General features: G+C 34.1%; 1 protein-coding gene across 1 annotated transcript in view; it reads right to left on the reverse strand.

Moving 5' to 3' along the window:
• Positions 1–442: 442 nt before the first annotated feature.
• Positions 443–20,485, reverse strand: part of LOC143236390 (prestin-like) — a 30,563-nt gene continuing 10,520 nt past the window's right edge. Inside the window, exons 2-5 of the mRNA XM_076474657.1 lie at positions 7,578–7,920; positions 6,836–6,946; positions 3,896–4,110; positions 443–682 (exon numbers count right to left, since the gene is read on the reverse strand). Coding sequence (XP_076330772.1) covers positions 443–682; positions 3,896–4,110; positions 6,836–6,946; positions 7,578–7,920 — 909 coding nt within the window. The remainder of the gene's footprint in view (positions 683–3,895; positions 4,111–6,835; positions 6,947–7,577; positions 7,921–20,485) is intronic.

A 20,485-nucleotide genomic window follows, 5' to 3' on the forward strand; every position in this document is an offset into this window, starting at 1 on the left:
ATTTGCCCTTTTAGCCTTCTCTAGTGTGACTGGTGAATAAAGAAGTCCAAGAGTTGGCGGTGAGTGATATTAACAAGCTGCCTTCGATCCAGTATATCATTTCAAAATCAGGAATGGATAGTGCAGGTAGCTTTCCAGTAGTTTTTCGTGAAATTCAACAAAACAAGTGAACCAACAAACTAAAATAACATCTAGTTACTGATGTTTTTGAACGACTGGTATTCTTACATCTACTTCAGTGTAAAAACGTACCATTTGTATAGAATACAATTTAGATTATCTAACGCTATAAATGTTCTCAAACTGGCAACTTACTCTGAGTCCATATAAAAGCCCAATATATCAGTTTGTATCTGATATTCAGTTCATTATTATGTTTTAACATAGGAAAAGTTTACCCCCACAAAACAGATTGTAAGTCTTACCCAAACACGTTATGTTATTATTTTTCACAATATATACGAGCTTTAAAAGTATAGAGTTTGTTCATATTACTATCCTTCTTACCAATACTTACGTAGATTATGTTTAGAGGACCACTAAATCGGGGCACTTTGAGACTGAAAACATATTGGATCTGACTGGTTGTGACATGAACAGCTGCCCCTGTTGTAAAGCCACTGGCCAGTGGTGGAGACATTAGCACACCCACCTTTCCCAATCTTAGTACGCCCATCAGTGTCTGAAAAAATAAAAGTCGTTTATTTAGTATTTCATAAATACATTTAAACAAAAATACTTTCAATACATGACCTACATAGTGTCTGGTGCAGCTAGGCGTGTGATTTATAACTTCACTAAATTCTCTTATAGTTATGTTCGATGCAGGAATATTACTTCATGTGTAAAGCAACAATGACTGTTTCTAAGTCATGCTGACATGTGACCAAAAGTGCTAAGAAACCGAATGTGCTTGGTGTGTATAAAACATGTCAGTTATTATTAACCTAATAAACAATTTATGTTACAAAATATCAACTATTCCATTATTTCCCATTGGTACACGTACAAACACATATGTTTATGAGATGATTAAATATACACTACTATAAAAACTATGTACTGGTGTGTCATTACACATGTTTGTCATTTCTCCTAGGTTTCATTTCTAAACTGGTTTCCACTCAATTACTCTATTCCTCAGCTAAACAACAGTAACATGTAATCTGGTAATTTATCTCACTTGTTAGGTTCCTCTGAAGTTGCACTGTTAGAGCTGTTTGAAGGGATATTTTATGTTATTTTGTTTAGATTTCCTTACTATCGGAGATGCACGCTTCTGGTTGAGACGGTTTTCTCAGGTTAACGATAACCTGAGGTAAAAGGTATTCTTAGTTTAATGATAACCTGAGTTGGAAAGTATTCTTAGTTTAATGATAACCTGAGGTGGAAAGTATTCTTAGTTTAATGATAACCTGAGGTGGAAGGAATTCTTAGTTTAACGATAACCTGAGGTGGAAAGTATTCTTAGTTTAATGATAACCTGAGGTGGAAAGTATTCTTAGTTTAATGATGACCTGAGGTGGAAAGTATTCTTAGTTTAATGATAACCTGAGGTGGAAAGTATTCTTAGTTTAATGATGACCTGAGGTGGAAGGAATTCTTAGTTTAACGATAACCTGAGGTGGAAGGAATTCTTAGTTTAACGATAACCTAAGGTGGAAGGAATTCTTAGTTTAATGATAACCTGAGGTGGAAAGTATTCTTAGTTTAATGATAACCTGAGGTGGAAAGTATTCTTAGTTTAATGATAACCTGAGGTGGAAGGAATTCTTAGTTTAACGATAACCTGAGGTGGAAGGAATTCTTAGTTTAACGATAACCTAAGGTGGAAGGAATTCTTAGTTTAATGATAACCTGAGGTGGAAAGTATTCTTAGTTTAACGATAACCTAAGGTGGAAGGAATTCTTAGTTTAATGATAACCTGAGGTGGAAAGTATTCTTAGTTTAACGATAACCTGAGGTGGAAGGAATTCTTAGTTTAATGATGACCTGAGGTGGAAAGTATTCTTAGTTTAATGATAACCTGAGGTGGAAAGTATTCTTAGTTTAATGATGACCTGAGGTGGAAAGTATTCTTAGTTTAATGATGACCTGAGGTGGAAAGTATTCTTAGTTTAATGATAACCTGAGGTGGAAGGAATTCTTAGTTTAACGATAACCTGAGGTGGAAGGAATTCTTAGTTTAACGATAACCTGAGGTGGAAAGTATTCTTAGTTTAATGATGACCTGAGGTGGAAAGTATTCTTAGTTTAACGATAACCTGAGGTGGAAAGTATTCTTAGTTTAATGATGACCTGAGGTGGAAAGTATTCTTAGTTTAATGATAACCTGAGGTGGAAGGAATTCTTAGTTTAACGATAACCTGAGGTGGAAGGAATTCTTAGTTTAACGATAACCTAAGGTGGAAGGAATTCTTCTGGGAGCGAGAGATTGGTGCAAAAACAAACAGAACTAGATGCACACATAACATGTCACATTCATTTAGACAGTTCTTGGTAATGCTACTGGCGTTTCAGGCAATGGTTAACTTGAATTTTAGAAAACGTAATCTTTCTTTCATGATCCTTTTTAACATTTCAAACTGAAGTCCAACAAGACTAATTGGTTGGATTCTCAAGTTGTGGAATGCCATTCTTGATTTTTTGCCTCAATTTCATCCCTGGTTTTAGGTTTTAGCATCACAATGTTTTTCCACTCGTCTGCTAATTGGTTGATCCGATGTATTCCTGACTGCGCGGAGGACATGTGAACTCTTATTCCACTAGCAAGGTATTAAATGGATACTGATTGATTTTGAAGTAAACAGCGCTTTCAACTTATACTTTATTTTAAAGATACGTTAAAGGCCACTGCATATTCAAGTGAAAACATTTAAAGAAAAGAACAATGAATTTTGTCACAAGATGTTATTAGGCAGGATTAATACAAAACGTGACTTTTGCACATCCGTACCAAAACTGATGTTAAGTTATGAAGTGAACATTAAATCGACTATAGCACTTGGAGCTTATATTTATGTAAATTATGCTTCAGTCTTCGTCTAATCGTATGTGTTTTACGATACAAGTCTTTTCTTATAGATTGTCCGGACTAAAATAAGATGGAGTTGACAAGGAAAGATGGAAAAATTGGTCGCTGGAGTTAACCATTGAAACAATTAGACGTAGTTGATACTTTGTTTGTTTTCGAATTTTGCGCAAAGCTATATGAGGGCTATCTGCGCTAGCCGTCTCTAAATTTGCAGTGTAAGACTGGATGGGAGGCAGCTAGTCATCACCACCAACTCTTGGGCTACTCTTTTTACTAACGAATAGTGGGACTGACTGTCATATATAACGCCCCATGTTTGGTGTGACAGGTATTCGCACCCGCGACCCTCAGATTACGAGTCGAGTGCCTTAACCACATGACAATGCCGGGCCCTGCTACTTTGAGATAATGGGCTATGTTATTACAAATAAGTACATAATTATGGCCCACATTGCGTAATAATACTTAGATCTCATAATTTACAAAGTTTATTTGTTGTTATTGTTTTTTTTACAGATGTTTCTTGTTTTCTACATCAACATATTTTATTTATTGAGGGAACTTTTTACGTTTTGTCACGTGTGTATCTGTAAACAATAATGGTCATTTTGTTATTTTTCAAGACGAATCAACTACTTCAAATAGTGTTATATATGTTCTGGTCCATGGTAATAATTATAATATATTCATATATAAACCAACTGATGAAAGAGATTTATCAGTGTTTATCTTATAGGTAAAAATACGCTAGTACGTGTTAACTTTAAACAAGTCTATTATTCGCAAAATAGATACCTACCAAACAGTTTTATTTTAGACTAGAAATCCGAAACGCTTTTTACTGGATATGATTTCATTACCTGAATTATTCCACTTAGAAAAGTTATCGCTACAGCGACCTCTATCGCTGTTATGACAGTAACTGGAGTAGTCTGGACATCAGACGCGTCTGTAAGATTCACAGCTTCCGTTAAGTTGGTTAAATTACTAGTGACAGTGCCAACTCCTTTCGGGACTGAAGTATCAAGACGTCCAATAACAGAAGACGTCATCAAACACAGGACAGCATAGGTCCCTAAGTATCAGAAGTATCATAAACACGCATTAACCAAAAGTATCAGATTTTAGCAACATGGGGTATTTTAATTCTAAATGTGATCTATGATGAACGTCGTCAAATATATTCCACAAGTGACGAAATTTAGCGACACCTACAAAATTTGATAGGATAGTTTAAAATTATTCTCATATTTACAAGGTGACATTTTTCTCCGATTTCAAAACTATCCAACAACCAAAATCCTTTAGTCAATTAAATGTATAACTTTTTAATTATTCAAAATATAAGCAATAAAAATGTTTTCATTCCTGAAAAACTTTTAAGCAGGTAAATAAAAAGATGGATTTATAAAATACAAACTGAAGTATCCTTCCTTTGTGGGCCCGGCATGGCCAATCGTGTTAAGGCGTTCGACTCGTAATCCGAGGGTCGCGGGTTCGAATCCTAGTCGCACCAAACATGCTCGCCCTCTCAGCCGTGGGGGCGTTATGATGTGACGGTTAATCCCACTATTCCTTGGTAAAAAGAGTAGCCCAAGAGTTGGCGGTGAGTGGTGATGACTAGCTGCCTTCCCTCTAGTCTTACACCACTAAATTAGGGACAGCTGGCGCAGATAGCCTTCGAGTAGCTTTGCGCGAAATTCAAAACAAACAAACAAACAAACAAACTTTCCTTTGTACGGGTTATGAACCTGAAACAAGAGGGACTCCTCAATAGCTGCGGCACTTGAAAATTTGTTTTAGACATAATTAGAGTAGATTACTCCACGAGACAATTTTCCTCCTGTTTAGCAGCTATGTTTTTGTGAATCAGCAATACCAAGCGTGAGTTACGCATATACCTGTTTTAATTTTAATACTCATCAGGAAATTGATTTGAGGACTAACCACAGTTTTGGATGAAAGAGGTCAAACTCATTAGATTGAGGGGTCTGACCACGCCTATGGTCTCATGGATAAATTTACTCTAATCGGTCAGGAGAAAAACAAGCAAACAGCAAAAAATCTTGAACCATTTTATGAGTTGTTATGCCGTAACTAAAAATGTCGAGGTGGATGCTATGACAACACAAAAATTCCAACTTTTACGCAATTTATATATAACATAACGTTACAAGATTCGTTATCACCTTCCCAAAACTTTGCTTTAAGAACTCAATATGTATGCATTGCAAAAGTATTCACCCCTATTAATAATATCACACTTTGATGAAATACAGATCATGTAAACATTTTGTTAATTAACTTGTATTAATTAAAACTCTAATGATCAAACTTAACACTGGTATGTGTGATGGAGGTTAAATGTCAGCAAAACCTGCGAAGAAAATATGTACATTTACATTTATTGATTGTATAAGTATTCAGTCCTTGAGTCGGTACTTGGTGGAAGCATAGGTGACAATAATAGCTCCTGTGATAGGGCTCTATCAGCTTTATACAATGAAATGGTGTAATTTTTGCCCATTCTTCCTGGAAAAATTGCTCCAATTCTTACAGATTTGTTGGTGATCGTTTATTGATTGCAACCTTTAAGTTTCACTATAAATTTTGTGTTGAATTCAAGTTAAGACTTTAACTAAGCCACCAGGACATTCACTTTCTTCTATTGAAACTACTCCAATGTGGCTTTGTATTTGTGCTTCTGGTCATTGTACTGCTAAAATGTGAATTTCCAACACAGTTTCTTGGCTGACTTAAGCAGGTTTCCTCTAAAATTTATTTACATTTTGCACCATCCATCTTCCCCTAAATCCTGACAAGCTTCCTAGTTCCTGGTAATAAGAAGCATCTTCATAACACAATGCTGCCACCATCATTCTTCACAGGTGGTGTTGACCGAATGATGTGCTGTGTTGGGCTTGTGCCTGATATAACACTTTTTATTGAGGCAAGAAAGTTCAATTTTTGCTCGTCCAACTAAAACATCTTTCACTTTGTTTGAAACTCCAGACGAGAGTTAATATGATTATTTTTCAGAAATGAATTCTTTCTTGCCAGCTACCCATACAGGTCAGCTTTGATCAGGGACCGCGATATTGTCGATGTATGAACACTGACTCCCACCTCAGACATGGAAGTATGCAGATCTTTCAAAGTTAATGTTGGCTTCACATTGGCATTTCTAACCAGTTTCCTGTTTACTCTGTTTATAAGATTGGTCTCATCTTGCTCGTGATTGAGAGATATGACGCACATTACACTTCTTAACCTTGAACTTCTGATAGCAATACTACGACTGATGGCCAATTGCCACCTAGTCAGTCCATCTGGCCCAGTATATAAATGTGACTCTAAATATCTTTTGGCTGAAGACCAAGTTGTAAACACTGATGGCCCGTTGGAACCCAGTAAATACATCTATTCATCTAAATAAATATTATTCTCAACGTCTTTTGGCTCGGGACTCGTTTGTAAACATTGATGGTCTGTTACAACCCAGTCAATACAGCTGGCCTACTAAATATGTACTAAATTAATAAACAAACTATTACCTATTTGCAAAGTTTGTTTGTGATTCATTTACACATTTTGACGATCTAATTGTTGGACGTAGCCAATGGATTAGGAGACACTAATATAGAGTCGTTTATAGAAAACTCATCATGGTATATAATGGAGAAAATTCCCTTTTATTATCTCCCTCCTAAAATGTATAACCAGGATATGGTGCTCTGAAAAAAAAACTCCTAAATAAAGGAAAATTATTTTTTGTTTCAGCATTATCTTGAAACACTTACCAACAGACAATTGCACAGACGTTCCCATAAAACTGTACAACAAAACAGGAAAGAAGGACGTGTATAATCCATACACAGTCGGGACGGTGGCTAACAGTGCGCTGGCCATCCCTAAATGGAAGAAGAAAAGTTAGAAATTTATAAAGTTTCTGAAAATACACTTAAAAGTATTATGTTAGGTAACTTGCCTCTTATCAAAATGTAATAATATTAGCCAAAACAATAATGACAATAAGAGTTTTTTGTAGCATAAAAAATTAAGAAATACAGTCTTAAAAAATAGCTCCGCAAATGAAATAATAATAGTAATAGTAAACCACATTATTAAATAATGCTAATAATGATTTGAGATTAAAGGTAAGTAGCTTTCGTCGGTTGTACGTAAGCACAAAACTGGACAGTAGGGTCTATATATTCTGGCCATCACGGGAATCAAAACCGAATTTTATCGCTGCAAGCCTAAAGACTTATTGCTGAGCCATTAAAGGGAGAAAGCTTACATTACAGTAATTGATGTTTATTGTATAACTATAAACACAAAAAGTTGAAATAAAATTTTAATATTTCAATACTGTCACAGTAAATTTTGCACCCCCAGTGACACAGTTGTAGGTCTGTGGACTCGCACTGCTAGAAACCAGGTTTCGATACTCGTGATGGACAGAACACAGAGACTCTACTGTCCAGTTTTGTGCTTAATTCAAAATAATCAACCAATCAACTGTTAATGTTTGGTACTCACCATGAGGTGCATGAAGAACTGCACAAGTACAACCTGACACAATATCATAGAGAAGGTCTCGTTTTATGTTGTAGTTACGTAACCAGTTTATCATGGGAAATAACGACATCACCGACTTCCCAATTTGGACAAGAGAGCAATGACGACGACAGTTGCCATGAAAGCATCGTTTTAATCTTTCCATGTAAGCGCCAGAGACTTCGTCGATGTCGTCAAGACCTAAGGTAGAGTCGTCCACACCACTAAGTTGGTAGTCTGCCATGGTCAACACGGGTCGATCCACCAATAATCTGGGCTTATCGTCGTCTTTCATGGTGACGTTGACGAGTTCTTGTGTGGATAGCTGGGATTTTTAAAGACAATAAAAACAACACACGTTTGTTCCTCATGCATGTTATTAATATTACATCTCCAACTAAATTTGCACACTGACACTTACGATGTTTAATTGGTGTGTGAGCAAGGACACCTACAAGTTTAAAGAATTTAAGATAATTATTTTCCCACAATTTATCGTTGTAAGTTTGATCTACATTAATGTACTTTCAAATCAGGAAGTGCTTAGCACTTCTTACATCTTACTCTAAAGCTGTTTCAGTTTAAAATTACTGCATCGTCTTTGTCTAAAAGAAAAAGTTTGGTTTGTTTTGAATTTCGCGCAAAACCACACGAGAGCTATCTGCGTTAGCTGTCCCTAATTTAGCAGTGTAAGACTAAAGGGAAGGCAGCTAGTCATAATCGCCAACTCTTGGGCTACCCTTTTACCAACGAATAGTAGGATTGACCGTCACATTATAACGCCCCCACGGCTGAAAGGGCGAGCATGTTTGGTGCGACCGGGATTCGAATCCGCGACCCTTGGATTACCAGTCGAACGCCTTAACACGCTTAGCCATGCCGGGCGCGAATACAAGAAGTAAAATGACTAAATGTTCAATTGTGTAATATTTGGACCTCTCAAAGTGTTGCTCTTCATGTATGTATGTTTTTAAAGCTCATCAGCTGTTTGCCTTGACATATAAGTTACCATGACAACATAAATTGTATTAAAAATTAATGTTTTTCCAGATTTTCAAAGAGATTTATAAGTATGACATACGTAATCAACATTCTGTACAGCCCCATGCCACGAGAGCTACAAATATAGTCTACTGAATTACCATCCAGTTTTTCTTTTGTGATTTTCCTTCTGAGTGAATTTCAAATAAGTGATTAATTCAGCTGTTACTACGTTCAAGAACTTCAGTGTGCCATGAACTTAGCCACGTGCCATCTACTTAGCCACATGGCATTGGCTTAGTAAACTTTTCCGTATTACAGAATCTCATATCGTGGGAACATTTTTCGCAATGCTTTAAGACCAAACGATTGAATTTGCCATTAACATGTATTTGGTTGTTTTTTGATATCTGTAGTGCAATTTCCATACAATAAATGGCTCGAACTCAATTATGAAGCTGAATGAGGACCTTGTAGGTTTGTTTTTATACTTAAATAAGCTATGACAACTTTAATATTTAAGAGATTGGTATCGTGAGGAATGGTGATAACTCCTCAATCGGTGTTATTACGGCGAGTACCAAATATCTTTGGTAGCACGTGCTAAAGAGATAATAAGATATTATAAACACATGCAGATGAGTGACCAAAGCTGTTTTTTTAAAGAACAGGAAAAACTACATTCAACTTCTGTAAGTACATCCTAACTGCATGTCCATGCTTGATGTCAAGTCATACTCAAAATAAAACAAGAAAGAGTTTATTGGAAAAACGTATTTTAATGATATAAAATAATAACAAAAGTCGTCTAACTAGTGTATGAAATTTAAAATAACCTAAACACTTCAACATCTTCATTAAATACTATATCAAAGCACACGAAAACTAAAATAATGATGTTTGCTGTCATTTATTAAACTGCATGTAGCATCATAAACTCAGTAACCTCTAATACCATACGGCCTGGCATGGCCCGGAGGATAGGGCGTTCGACTTGCATTTAGAGGGTCGCGGGTTTGCATCCCCGTCGCACCAAACATGCTCGCCCTGTCAGCCGTTGGGGCGTTATAATGTGACGGTCAATCCCACTATTCGATGGTAAAAGAGTAGCCCAAGAGTTGGCGGTGGGTGGTGATGACTAGCAGTCTTACCTCTAGTCTTACACTACTAAATTAAGGACGGCTAGCACAGATAGCCCTCGAGTAGCTTTGTGCGAAATTCAAAAAACAAACAAACAAACAAATACTATATTAAACCACTAGGGGGAATTTTTTAAAAAAAATGATACCATAATTTTACCAGAAGAGCTACTAAAATTCTTTAACAGTAATCATAATTAATAACAAGTATTGTTAATTATGAGTAACAGGCAAAAAAGGACAAAAAAAACTTTCATGACCCTCACGAATTAAGATATCATTTGGGTATCTTTACTGCTAGCGGTGTTTTCAGTCCTTAACCTTTGGCTGAATAAAACTAAGTAGCTAATAAAATCTTATCATACAGCCGAAACTAGATACTCTTTGCTATATGTTTCATGGAAATTGGACAAGTATCTTCGCTATTCCAAGGAAAGATAAAGGGGTATCATTCATACCCCTTCAACCTGGATGTGTTCTAAGAGTAGAAGCGAGGACTGAGACTGGAACTACAAATGACATGTTTCCATTTTTTTTTCGATGAAAGTTTAAAAACTATTTGTTTTTAATTTTTTTAAAACCATTGCGCATACATGACATTCAACTTAAAATTCATTCAGAGACGGCCTAAGACAACGTCGTATGTTTCGTAATTGTATCTGTGGGTTGATTTTAGAATAATTTCGCAGCAAGCATGGACTGTTGTTGTTTAGGGTTAGGGAAACGCGGACTGTAAACAAGGGGATATATGGTTCGCGTCTCGTGGCTGCAAAAATGCGTTCCTACACTATTAGGCTGTGAAGAAGTTATAAGTACGATTGTCAAATGTTCCTACTCGGTCAACGAACAGAAGCCAAAGGGTTGTGAGTGAGTACTGTTGACTAGTGCTCCCTAGTGACACAGTGGTATCTCTGCAGACTCACACCACTAGAAACCGGATTTCGATACCCGTGGTGGGCAGAGCACAGATAGCCCATTGTGTAACTTTGTGCTTAATTCAAAACAACCAAAATGTCTGAAGAGAAACAAAAATGACAGACACAATCAAAGAGTAACAGACCCAGAACTTTGAATTAATCATGCCTAGAAAAGCTCTGTTGCACCATGTTGCTGAGTAAATTAACATAACAAAATTGTGTGAAGAATGTTTAGTTGGTAGCGTTTAAATCTTTGTCATCTTTTATGTTGAAGCGTCATATCTTCTGGAAAATAATCTCAAATTAAATGGACAGCATCCAGCCCACGGGTGGAGACCTAAAGCTTTCTCAATATCAAGAGTCATGATACTTGAATATTTAGTTGTTATTTTTCCGTATCATGATATGAGTTGTGTCCTTATATTAAGGTCAAGGATTTTACTAAGGCTCATGGGTGTAACTTTGGAGTGTTGGGATGACCCACACCTACTCCAACTTCACCTTCCCAGCTGCTGCAAAATATACAACATTATACTCAATAGAGCAAAAATATTTCAACGTTAAAACATTGTTATACAAAGTGTAATACACGTAGCACAGACATATCTTTTAATTTGGTTTGAATTTCGCGCAAAGCTACACGAGGGCTATCTGCGCTAGCCGTCTCTAATTTAGCAGTGTAAAACTAGAGGGAAGGTAACTAGTCATCACTACCCACCGCCAACTCTTTTACTTATACAAGGTGTTCGGAAAGTCACTGTGCAGTTTTATAATCATATTTTATTCAGTCTATTTCAAGCCAGCAACTGATAGTGGTGTTTAGAAACAAAATAAGAAGAATCCAGGCCTGTATTGATGCCAACGGGGACCACTTTCAACATTCATATTTACATCCTGTATTCTATATTGAAATATGTTTGTTAATAAATATATAAGTGCACAGTGACTTTCCGAACACCCTGTATTAGTGGGATTGATCATAACATAATAACACCCCTACACTCACACGGAAAGCCCGTTTGGTGTGATAGGGATTCAAACCCGCGATCTTCAGATTGCAAGTTAAGTGCTTTAACCACCAAGCCATGTCGGGCCCGGATGTTTTAGTATGTGGATGATATCAACAAGTTACGAATGACCTTACATCCTTTCAGGAAGGCCCGACATGGTCAGGTGGTTAAAGCACTCGACTCGTCATCCGAGTAGCGGGTTTGAATCCCGTCACACCAAACATGTTCATCGTTTCAGCCGTGGGAGCGTTATAATGTGACGATCAATCACACTAATCGTTGGTAAAAGAGTAGCCCAATATTAGGCGGAGGGTGGTGATGACTAGCTGCCTTCCCTCTAGCCTTACACTGCTAGATTAGGGACGGCTAGAGCAGATAGCCCTCGTGTAGCTTTGCGCGAAATTCATAAACAAACAAACCTTCCAGGAAACATGAAATCTCTCTAACTTATTTGATAACTTAACGAGCTGTAACAGACAGCACGTTCTTAAGAACGTATTAGATAAATTACATTGAAACTTAATAGGTTTTTACTCAAATACCTCCCCTGCCATACTGAATAAACTAATAATCTATATTTAGGGATATTGTAAAATTACGTTACCTTCTATCGCAGTGTTGGGACCCGTCAATTTCTCAGTCATTTATTTCACATTTTTATTCAACAAGTACAGCAGATGTGACATATCATTTTACACTACTTTGTTTTAATTTTATACGTGTGTTATTATAATTAAAAATACCTGTCGTGCAGGATACAATCTTGTGAGTTACTCGATGTATTATTAGAATTAAAGTTATATGTCGTGCATGATACAATCTCTGAGTTATTCGATGTGTTATTATAATTAAAAATATCTGACGTGGAGGATACAGTCTTGTGAGTTACTCGATGTGTTGTTAGAATTAAAGTTATATGTCGTGCATGATACAACTTTGAGTTATTCGATGTGTTACTATAATTAAAAATATCTGTCGTGCAGGATACAATCTTGTGAGTTACTCGATGTATTATTAGAATTAAAGTTATTTGTCGTGCATGATACAATCTCTGAGTTATTCGATGTGTTATTATAATTAAAAATACCTGTCGTGCAGGATAAAATCTTGTGAGTTACTCGATGTATTATTAAAATTAAAGTTATATGTCGTGCATGATACAATCTCTGAGTTATTCGATGTGTTATTATAATTAAAAATATCTGACGTGGAGGATACAGTCTTGTGAGTTACTCGATGTGTTGTTAGAATTAAAGTTATATGTCGTGCATGATACCATCTTTGAGTTATTCGATGTGTTATTATAATTAAAAATATCTGTCGTGCAGGATACAATCTTGTGAGTTACTCGATGTATTATTAGAATTAAAGTTATTTGTCGTGCATGATACAATCTCTGAGTTATTCGATGTGTTATTATAATTAAAAATATCTGTCGTGCAGGATACAATCTTGTGAGTTACTCGATGTATTATTAGAATTAAAGTTATATGTCGTGCATGATACAATCTTTGATATTATTCGATGTGTTATTAGAATTAAAAATACCTGACGTGCAGGATACAGTCTTGTGAGTTACTCGATGTGTTATTAGGATTAAAATTACTTGTCGTGCAGGATACAATCTTATCAGTTACTGATTGGGACTCTAAATGCTACAATAAATACGAACTATAATTAAGTTCAATAATTCAAAAAATAAAAACCTTGGTGAGTTGATGATTATAAAGAATGGCCCCCACAGTTCAAGGCTCACCAGTTTCGGCTTCAGCCACGACCTCGGACTCGTAAACAATTTTGTTTTTAATTTCATGGAATCAAAATGCCATGCACTTTATAGAACTGTTTTATAGTTGCTACACAAATTATGGAAAAGCCTTGATTTATAAACAAACCGATTTATAAACGAACAGATATCAAGTTAAAGTCTGTGTAACCAGACGCGTTGACTCATTTTTATCTAATTAAAGAATAATGTCATTTTGAACTATGTATAACTTGTCACGTAAACCAATTTACATTGATTTTTTTCGGTTTTCAGTAAAGTTATTTATTTTATTTCAACAAATAAGAGTTCAGACTGTAGGTGGATCATTATAATGTAACTTAACCATATACACTGTTTTCTAAAGGTATCTAATTAATTCGTTTTACATATCTACGTACACGTCAGTACCATACCTGCATGTTATACATTGTTTTATGTTTGACGGTATTAGATTTACTACATTTAATTGGTTCAGACTGATTTCTACTAGCTTCATTTTAATTGGTCGGGGTAATTGACCAAACGACTTACTCATCTTACAATTCAGTGCAAAGCCAAACTTCATTGAAGAAATTAAATTGTAAGATACAGTAAGAAATGTGCAACACCTATCACATGTAGGTCACATGAGCCTTTTAAGATTTTAAGTTTTTTCTCGAGAAAACCTTACATAAAGTACTGTAAATATTTACGCTATTAAATCGTTGGTTTTGTTACACCAGTTTCTTTTTTCAATATATTTTAAAAAGTTTAAACTGGTTTGCGAATAATCTACGAGAGTAAATCTCCAACAGGATCACGAAACAATAGAACAATCAGATCTGGTCTCAGCCTGCCTAGGCCGGAGGGAGGGGGAAGCAGAGTAATGAATACAGGAACAAAAAATAACAATAATTCTAACCACATTTGGGCTCAAAATCAGTATAAAGACATTAATTTTATATGTTAATATGAATGTAAACGCTGAAAAAGCTTCTAGAAGCATCGTTTTGTTTATCTTTGAATAACTTTTAGAGCATGCGCATATGAACGTATCATTAATTTTATATGTTAATATGAATGTAAACGCTGAAAAAGCTTCTAGAAGCATCGTTTTGTTTATCTTTGAATAACTTTTAGAGCATGCGCATATGAACGTATCACAGATCATTATAATAATAAAAATTATAAATAATAATAATAAATTTATTAAGCAATAAATTAGACACAAAAATTCAAATAACAATATAAAACCATCAACAAAGAGTTAACTCGTCCTGTGATGGTTAAACACATAATAAAGTAAAATCAAAACTTACAAAATCAAAATAAAGTTCCCAGAATATTATCATCAGTATTTAAGATCCATTGTTTTAAGTATTTCTTTTGATTAACACGATTAATAGAAGATCTTATACTATAAGGAATAAAATTATGAATACGAGGTGCCAAATAAAGATATTGATGAAGTGTAACTGTTTTACGTGGTGTGGGTACATTAATTGGAAAAAAAGATTGAAGTCGTGTAAGATATAAAGTGACTTTAAAAGGCCTATTAAAAGAAACATGCATTGTAGATAAAGCTAAAAAATATAAATAAAGTTTATCATATGAAAGAGGGGAGTTAAATTTACTGAAATCGGTATCAAGCCTATGGGTAAAATAAAAGAAAACACTTTTTTTGCAACTTGTGAATAGGAATTAAAAAAGTCTTTTATGTACCACCCAAATTGAAATACAATATTGTAAGAAAGATTGAAAGAGAGCATAATATACACTTAACAAAATATGATAAGGAGCACAATGACTAAGTTCAAAATTAGCATAGAACTATATTTTAATTTATTAACTAAAGAATTAATATGAAATTGCCAATTTAATTTTCGATCTAAAATAATTCCTAAATATTTAACAGAGGAAACTTGAGTCAATTTGGGACACTTACAATTAGGGTAAGTATAACAATCACTGGAATGATAAAAATAGAAGGAAAAGCTGGAATGACACCATAAAGGTTAAACTGAAGAAGAAAAGATTTAGATATATTTAAGGATAAGCCATTACAGAAAAGCCAATTTTAATTTTATTAAGATCACTAGAAATAATGGCTTCATTAATTAGATTTGGCTTACTATAAACAACAGCAATATCATCAGCATAGGCTTGGATATCTCCAAAAAACTGTTGGTAAAGAATATCATTTATATAAATGAGAAATAATAAAGGGCCCAGAACAGAACCTTGTGGTACTCCAACATTAATTGTAAGCCAATCACTATAATTATTATGGATACAAACCGATTGCTTTCTATTGTGAAAGTAAGAAAAAAACCAATCAAAAACAATGCCTCTAAAACCATAATAAGATAATTTATTTAACAAAATTTTATGATTAACAGAATCAAAAGCTTTGGCTAAGTCAAGAAAAACAGCAATTGGATGAAGATCAGAATCCAAAGCTTCTGTAATACTTCCACAAGTTTAGCAACAGCAACCTCCGTTCCAAGCCCAGGCCGAAAGCCAAATTGAGAAGGAGACAAAACTGAATGTCTATCAAGAAATTATAAAATTCTAATCTTCATAGATTTTTCAAATAGTTTAGAGAAATGTATTAATAAGGAAATAGGTCTATAATTCTTAAAATCAAAAATATTACCAGATTTATAAATAGGAATGACCAATGATAACTTTAAAGCATTAGGAAACTTCCCTTGAGTAAAAGATAAATTAATTAAAAAAGTCAAAATTGGTGCAAAAGATTAGCATTAGCTTTCAAAATCTTAACCGAAACACCATCTACACCATTAGAAGCTGAATTTGATAAGGAGAAAATATTATTCATAGTTTCAGATACAGTAACAGGATATAGGTAACAAGAAGAAGAAGGAGCAGGAGGCATGCCCTGAGAACAAAATTTAGGATCGGACAAGTAGATTTAGCAACATTAACAAAAAAATAATTCAAATAAGATAAATCAGTAGTACCAAAATTACAAAATTTCTTATTTTTTTTTTAACATCAATAATAGAGTTAACAATATTCCAATTCTGTTTAATAGTTTTAGCATTCTTAAACAGGTTATGATAATAAGTCCATTTAGTCTTACGGGTCAAGCTAACAACATAATTCCTTAAACACTTAAATCTAATCTTTAGATAAATATCATCAGGAAATTGATGTACTTTCTTTTTTAACTTATCTCTTTTAATCATTAACAAAACCAATTCACTGGTAATCCATGGCTTAATTTTCTAAACTTTCGTGACACAGAAACAGTAGTAGTACAACTTTGAATACAATCAGTTAACACTTCAGCAAAATTATCATAAGCAACATTAACATCAGAACAATTCATAACACAGGACCAATCTGAAAAATTCAAACAAGAACTCAATTCATTAAACTTAATCTTTTGAACATTTGAGACATGTTCTAGATCCGATAAAATGTCTATACATAAAACAATTGGAAAATGATCGGTCAAAAATTCTCAACAATATAAGAATAACAATTTTTAACAGTATTTCCACTAATTAAAAAATGATCAATACAAGAATTAGTAACATTGGTTATCCGTGTAGGAGAAGAAATAATAATACGAAGATTGTTCTCAGACAAAAACTTAAAATATGCATTCTTATAACAAACATCATCAAATGCCAAAACATCTATATTAAAATCACCAACAAGTATATTAATATCATATTTGTATAAATTCAATTCTAATGAAAGCTCATCAATAAATTTCAATACAGGCAATCTAGGAGATCGATAAATAACAAAGAGATTAAATTTCTTATTTTGAATCATACAAAATAAAATTAAAGCATCAGACTTAATGTACTGTACTTCTTTTATCATAGTCAGTATCTCAAATTTAACAAAACTGCCACTCCACTAGCCTTATTTAGACCAGAAGATGAAGAATAAAAAGGAGTAACCTGGAATCGAAAGGAAACAAATCCATCCTCAACAAACCAAGTTTCAGAAAAAGCTATTATATGAAATTTAACAACGCTTGATTGTAAAAAAAAAAAAAATTGGTCAAAATTTTGAGTAAGACTTCGAATGTTAACATGTATTAAATTTAAATGACCAACAGAAAAACATTTGGTAAATCAGAAAGAAGACAAAGTTGGTGTAACACCAACAATATCATCAAAATCATCAGCCATTGCAGTATTTATAAATTATTAAGATCAATCAAGCAGCGTAAAACAATGGGCTGAGTAGTTTCTGATTTCCTAATAAGAATATTACCATTCGATACCCAAAGAAATTTATAGCCAAGATCTTTCTGTTTTCGTTTTGCTTGCATGAAAATATCACGATAATATGGGGAGAGATGTTCGTTAACATAAACTGGATAAGATTCATTACAGACCTTAATATCATTAGTATTAAGAGAGCGAAATTTAGTTTTCTTAAGTTTAAGCAGATCAAATTTAATTTGCTTACGACAAAACATAACAACAATCTGTCTCGGACTCTTATTTTCAGTTGTTTTCTTTCCTATACGATAAACAGTGTCAATATCTGTAGGAGCACAGTCAACCCCAAAAGTAGTTGTAATCTTCTCAACAACTTCTTGTTGATTACAGACCTTAATATCATTAGTATTAAGAGAGCGAAATTTAGTTTTCTTAAGTTTAAGCAGATCAAATTTAATTTGCTTACGACAAAACATAACAACAATCTGTCTCGGACTCTTATTTTCAGTTGTTTTCTTTCCTATACGATAAACAGTGTCAATATCTGTAGGAGCACAGTCAACCCCAAAAGTAGTTGTAATCTTCTCAACAACTTCTTGCAAATTCTCATTAGGCTTCTCTGGAATACCTCCAATCAAAACATTATATGTTTTTTTTATATGTATATAAAACCCAGGTTTTTGGAATGAAATAGCACAAGGTCTACAAATGATAAATGTAGGAGCGAAGATATTTTTGGTTTCGTTATGAAATTTGCGCGAAGCTACACGAGGGGTCTCTGCGCGAGATTTTTGGATAGTTTGCCTCACTGGAGCCTCCTTCCATAGCTAAGATAAGAATATATGCAAGCTACTTGTAGTTTCTGTGATATATATACATTTTTATAAATATCGCTTCAGGTAAACTCAGTAACAATATGAGACTAGGCATAATAGTATGCAGACAAAGAAGTACTTTATAATAGTTCGGGTGTGGGTTTGTGGTTCGTGTGTTGGGCCAAGATTTAAGCCGCGATATATTGCTGAGCGCGCTTCACACTTTCAGCTGTATAAACGTTATAAGCGTAACAGTCAATCTCATTATAAGGGAGAGAATGGCGTTTAGGACAAGAGAGTTGGTGATTGGTTGCCCAGTGGTCAGCATTCTTAAATTAAAGACGGCTACGCCTGAACCCTGATGTTTTAGACACGATCATTTTGGCCGTGTTTCGCATGAACACTGTTCTAGTTGAAAATAGTACTTTGTAGTACCATTCTCATTGAACAGGTCCTGTCCAGCTTTCAAGTAAAACCACGAGATAAAACGTAAACTTAGATGTGTATAAAAACAAAAAAGAAAGAATGTTTATGACTAGATTAAATTTCAGAAAGTGTTCGGTTTAAACGCCGAAAATTAGTGAAGCATTGGAAACCCGTTGGGATGAAACTTACGTAAACTGTAGACTTGTTTTCATGTATACGTCTTAAGTTGTCGTTTAAGGATTTCAAAAGAAAAGTTAGTGGAAAAAAAATAGAGTGTAAGACCTATCTTTTGTGGCTCCAAAGTTACTGTCCAGTAAAACTTTCGCTTTATTTGTTTTTAATTTTGCGCAAAGCTTCACGAGGACTATCTGCGCTAGCCGTCCATAAGTTAACAGTGTAAGACTAGAGGGAAGGCAGCTAGTCCTCACCAGCCACCGCCAACTCTTAGATTGTTCTTTTACCAACGAACAGTAGGATTAACCGCATTATATATATAATGCCACCACGGCTGAAAAGGCGAGCATGTTTTGTGTGACGGAGATTCGAACCCATCACCTTCAGAGTGGGAGTCGAGCGCTCTAACCACCTGGCCATGCTGGCGCCTTTCATGTCATGCCAGAACTCGTCATTCGGTTCTGGATGCAGACAAATCTTTATTACAAATGTTTAGTCTATTAAATTCCAGAAAGTTCAACTTTGTTAGGACACATACGAAAAAAACAACTTTTTTTTCTGAAATAGTTAAAAATCAGACTCCCATCCCACAAGATGAAAGGACCAGTTGTACTAACAAAGCAAAGAAAATTTCTTGAACCTAAAATACTTGGTAATGTTATTAAAATAGAAGGTTCTCTCATTACATTTAATTATATTATAAATAAAATACATGCGATTTTCATTTCAAAAATGTACATTTTTTTTGGTTATCAAACATACGTCTTTTACTGACCTCAGTATGCCTTATAAAATACACTTAGTTATCGATTGAATATTAATTTTATGTTTGAAGTGAAAACGTTCGATTTTTAAATATCTCGACCCAAAACATTCATTAAAAACTTTAATCACTACTATGAAAGAAAAGTATAAATCAAACGATAAATTATTTTTAGTTTATTTCTAAATATTTTAAATATTAAATAATAAATTAATATTTAAAAAATGGAAATATTAGTTTAAATATCAAATTTAAAAAGTTGTAGCAAATAAAATAAATTATTCATTTATCCTACCGAGCAGAATTTGAATTAAAATTTGATTTGTTTTCACCTAGGTATTATTAAGAAGTAGGCGCCAAGATTAAAACAAACGTAACCATAAAGTTATTGTCACGTAAAAATCTTCGATAAAAAATAGCTATAGCTAAAAAATACGTGTATTGATTGTTACAAACCACATTTAAACAACAACAAAAGAAACAAAAACAAGCCACGAAACATTGACTGGTGATAACATTAACAACATATTTGAAATTATAGTCTGGCATAAACTTTTCTAATATTTATGCTGAAAGTACTTGAAACATTTTTAAGTTTATTTTTACCTTTGAAGACAGACATATGGTTAACATGTAAACAGTTAACTTGATTTGTATTAATTCCGTTAATTTTAAGAAAAAAAATCACAAACAACAAAAAAGGTTGA

The sequence above is a fragment of the Tachypleus tridentatus genome, chromosome 13 (assembly GCF_004210375.1).
Source record: "Tachypleus tridentatus isolate NWPU-2018 chromosome 13, ASM421037v1, whole genome shotgun sequence".
Classification (NCBI taxonomy): Eukaryota; Metazoa; Arthropoda; class Merostomata; order Xiphosura; family Limulidae; genus Tachypleus; species Tachypleus tridentatus.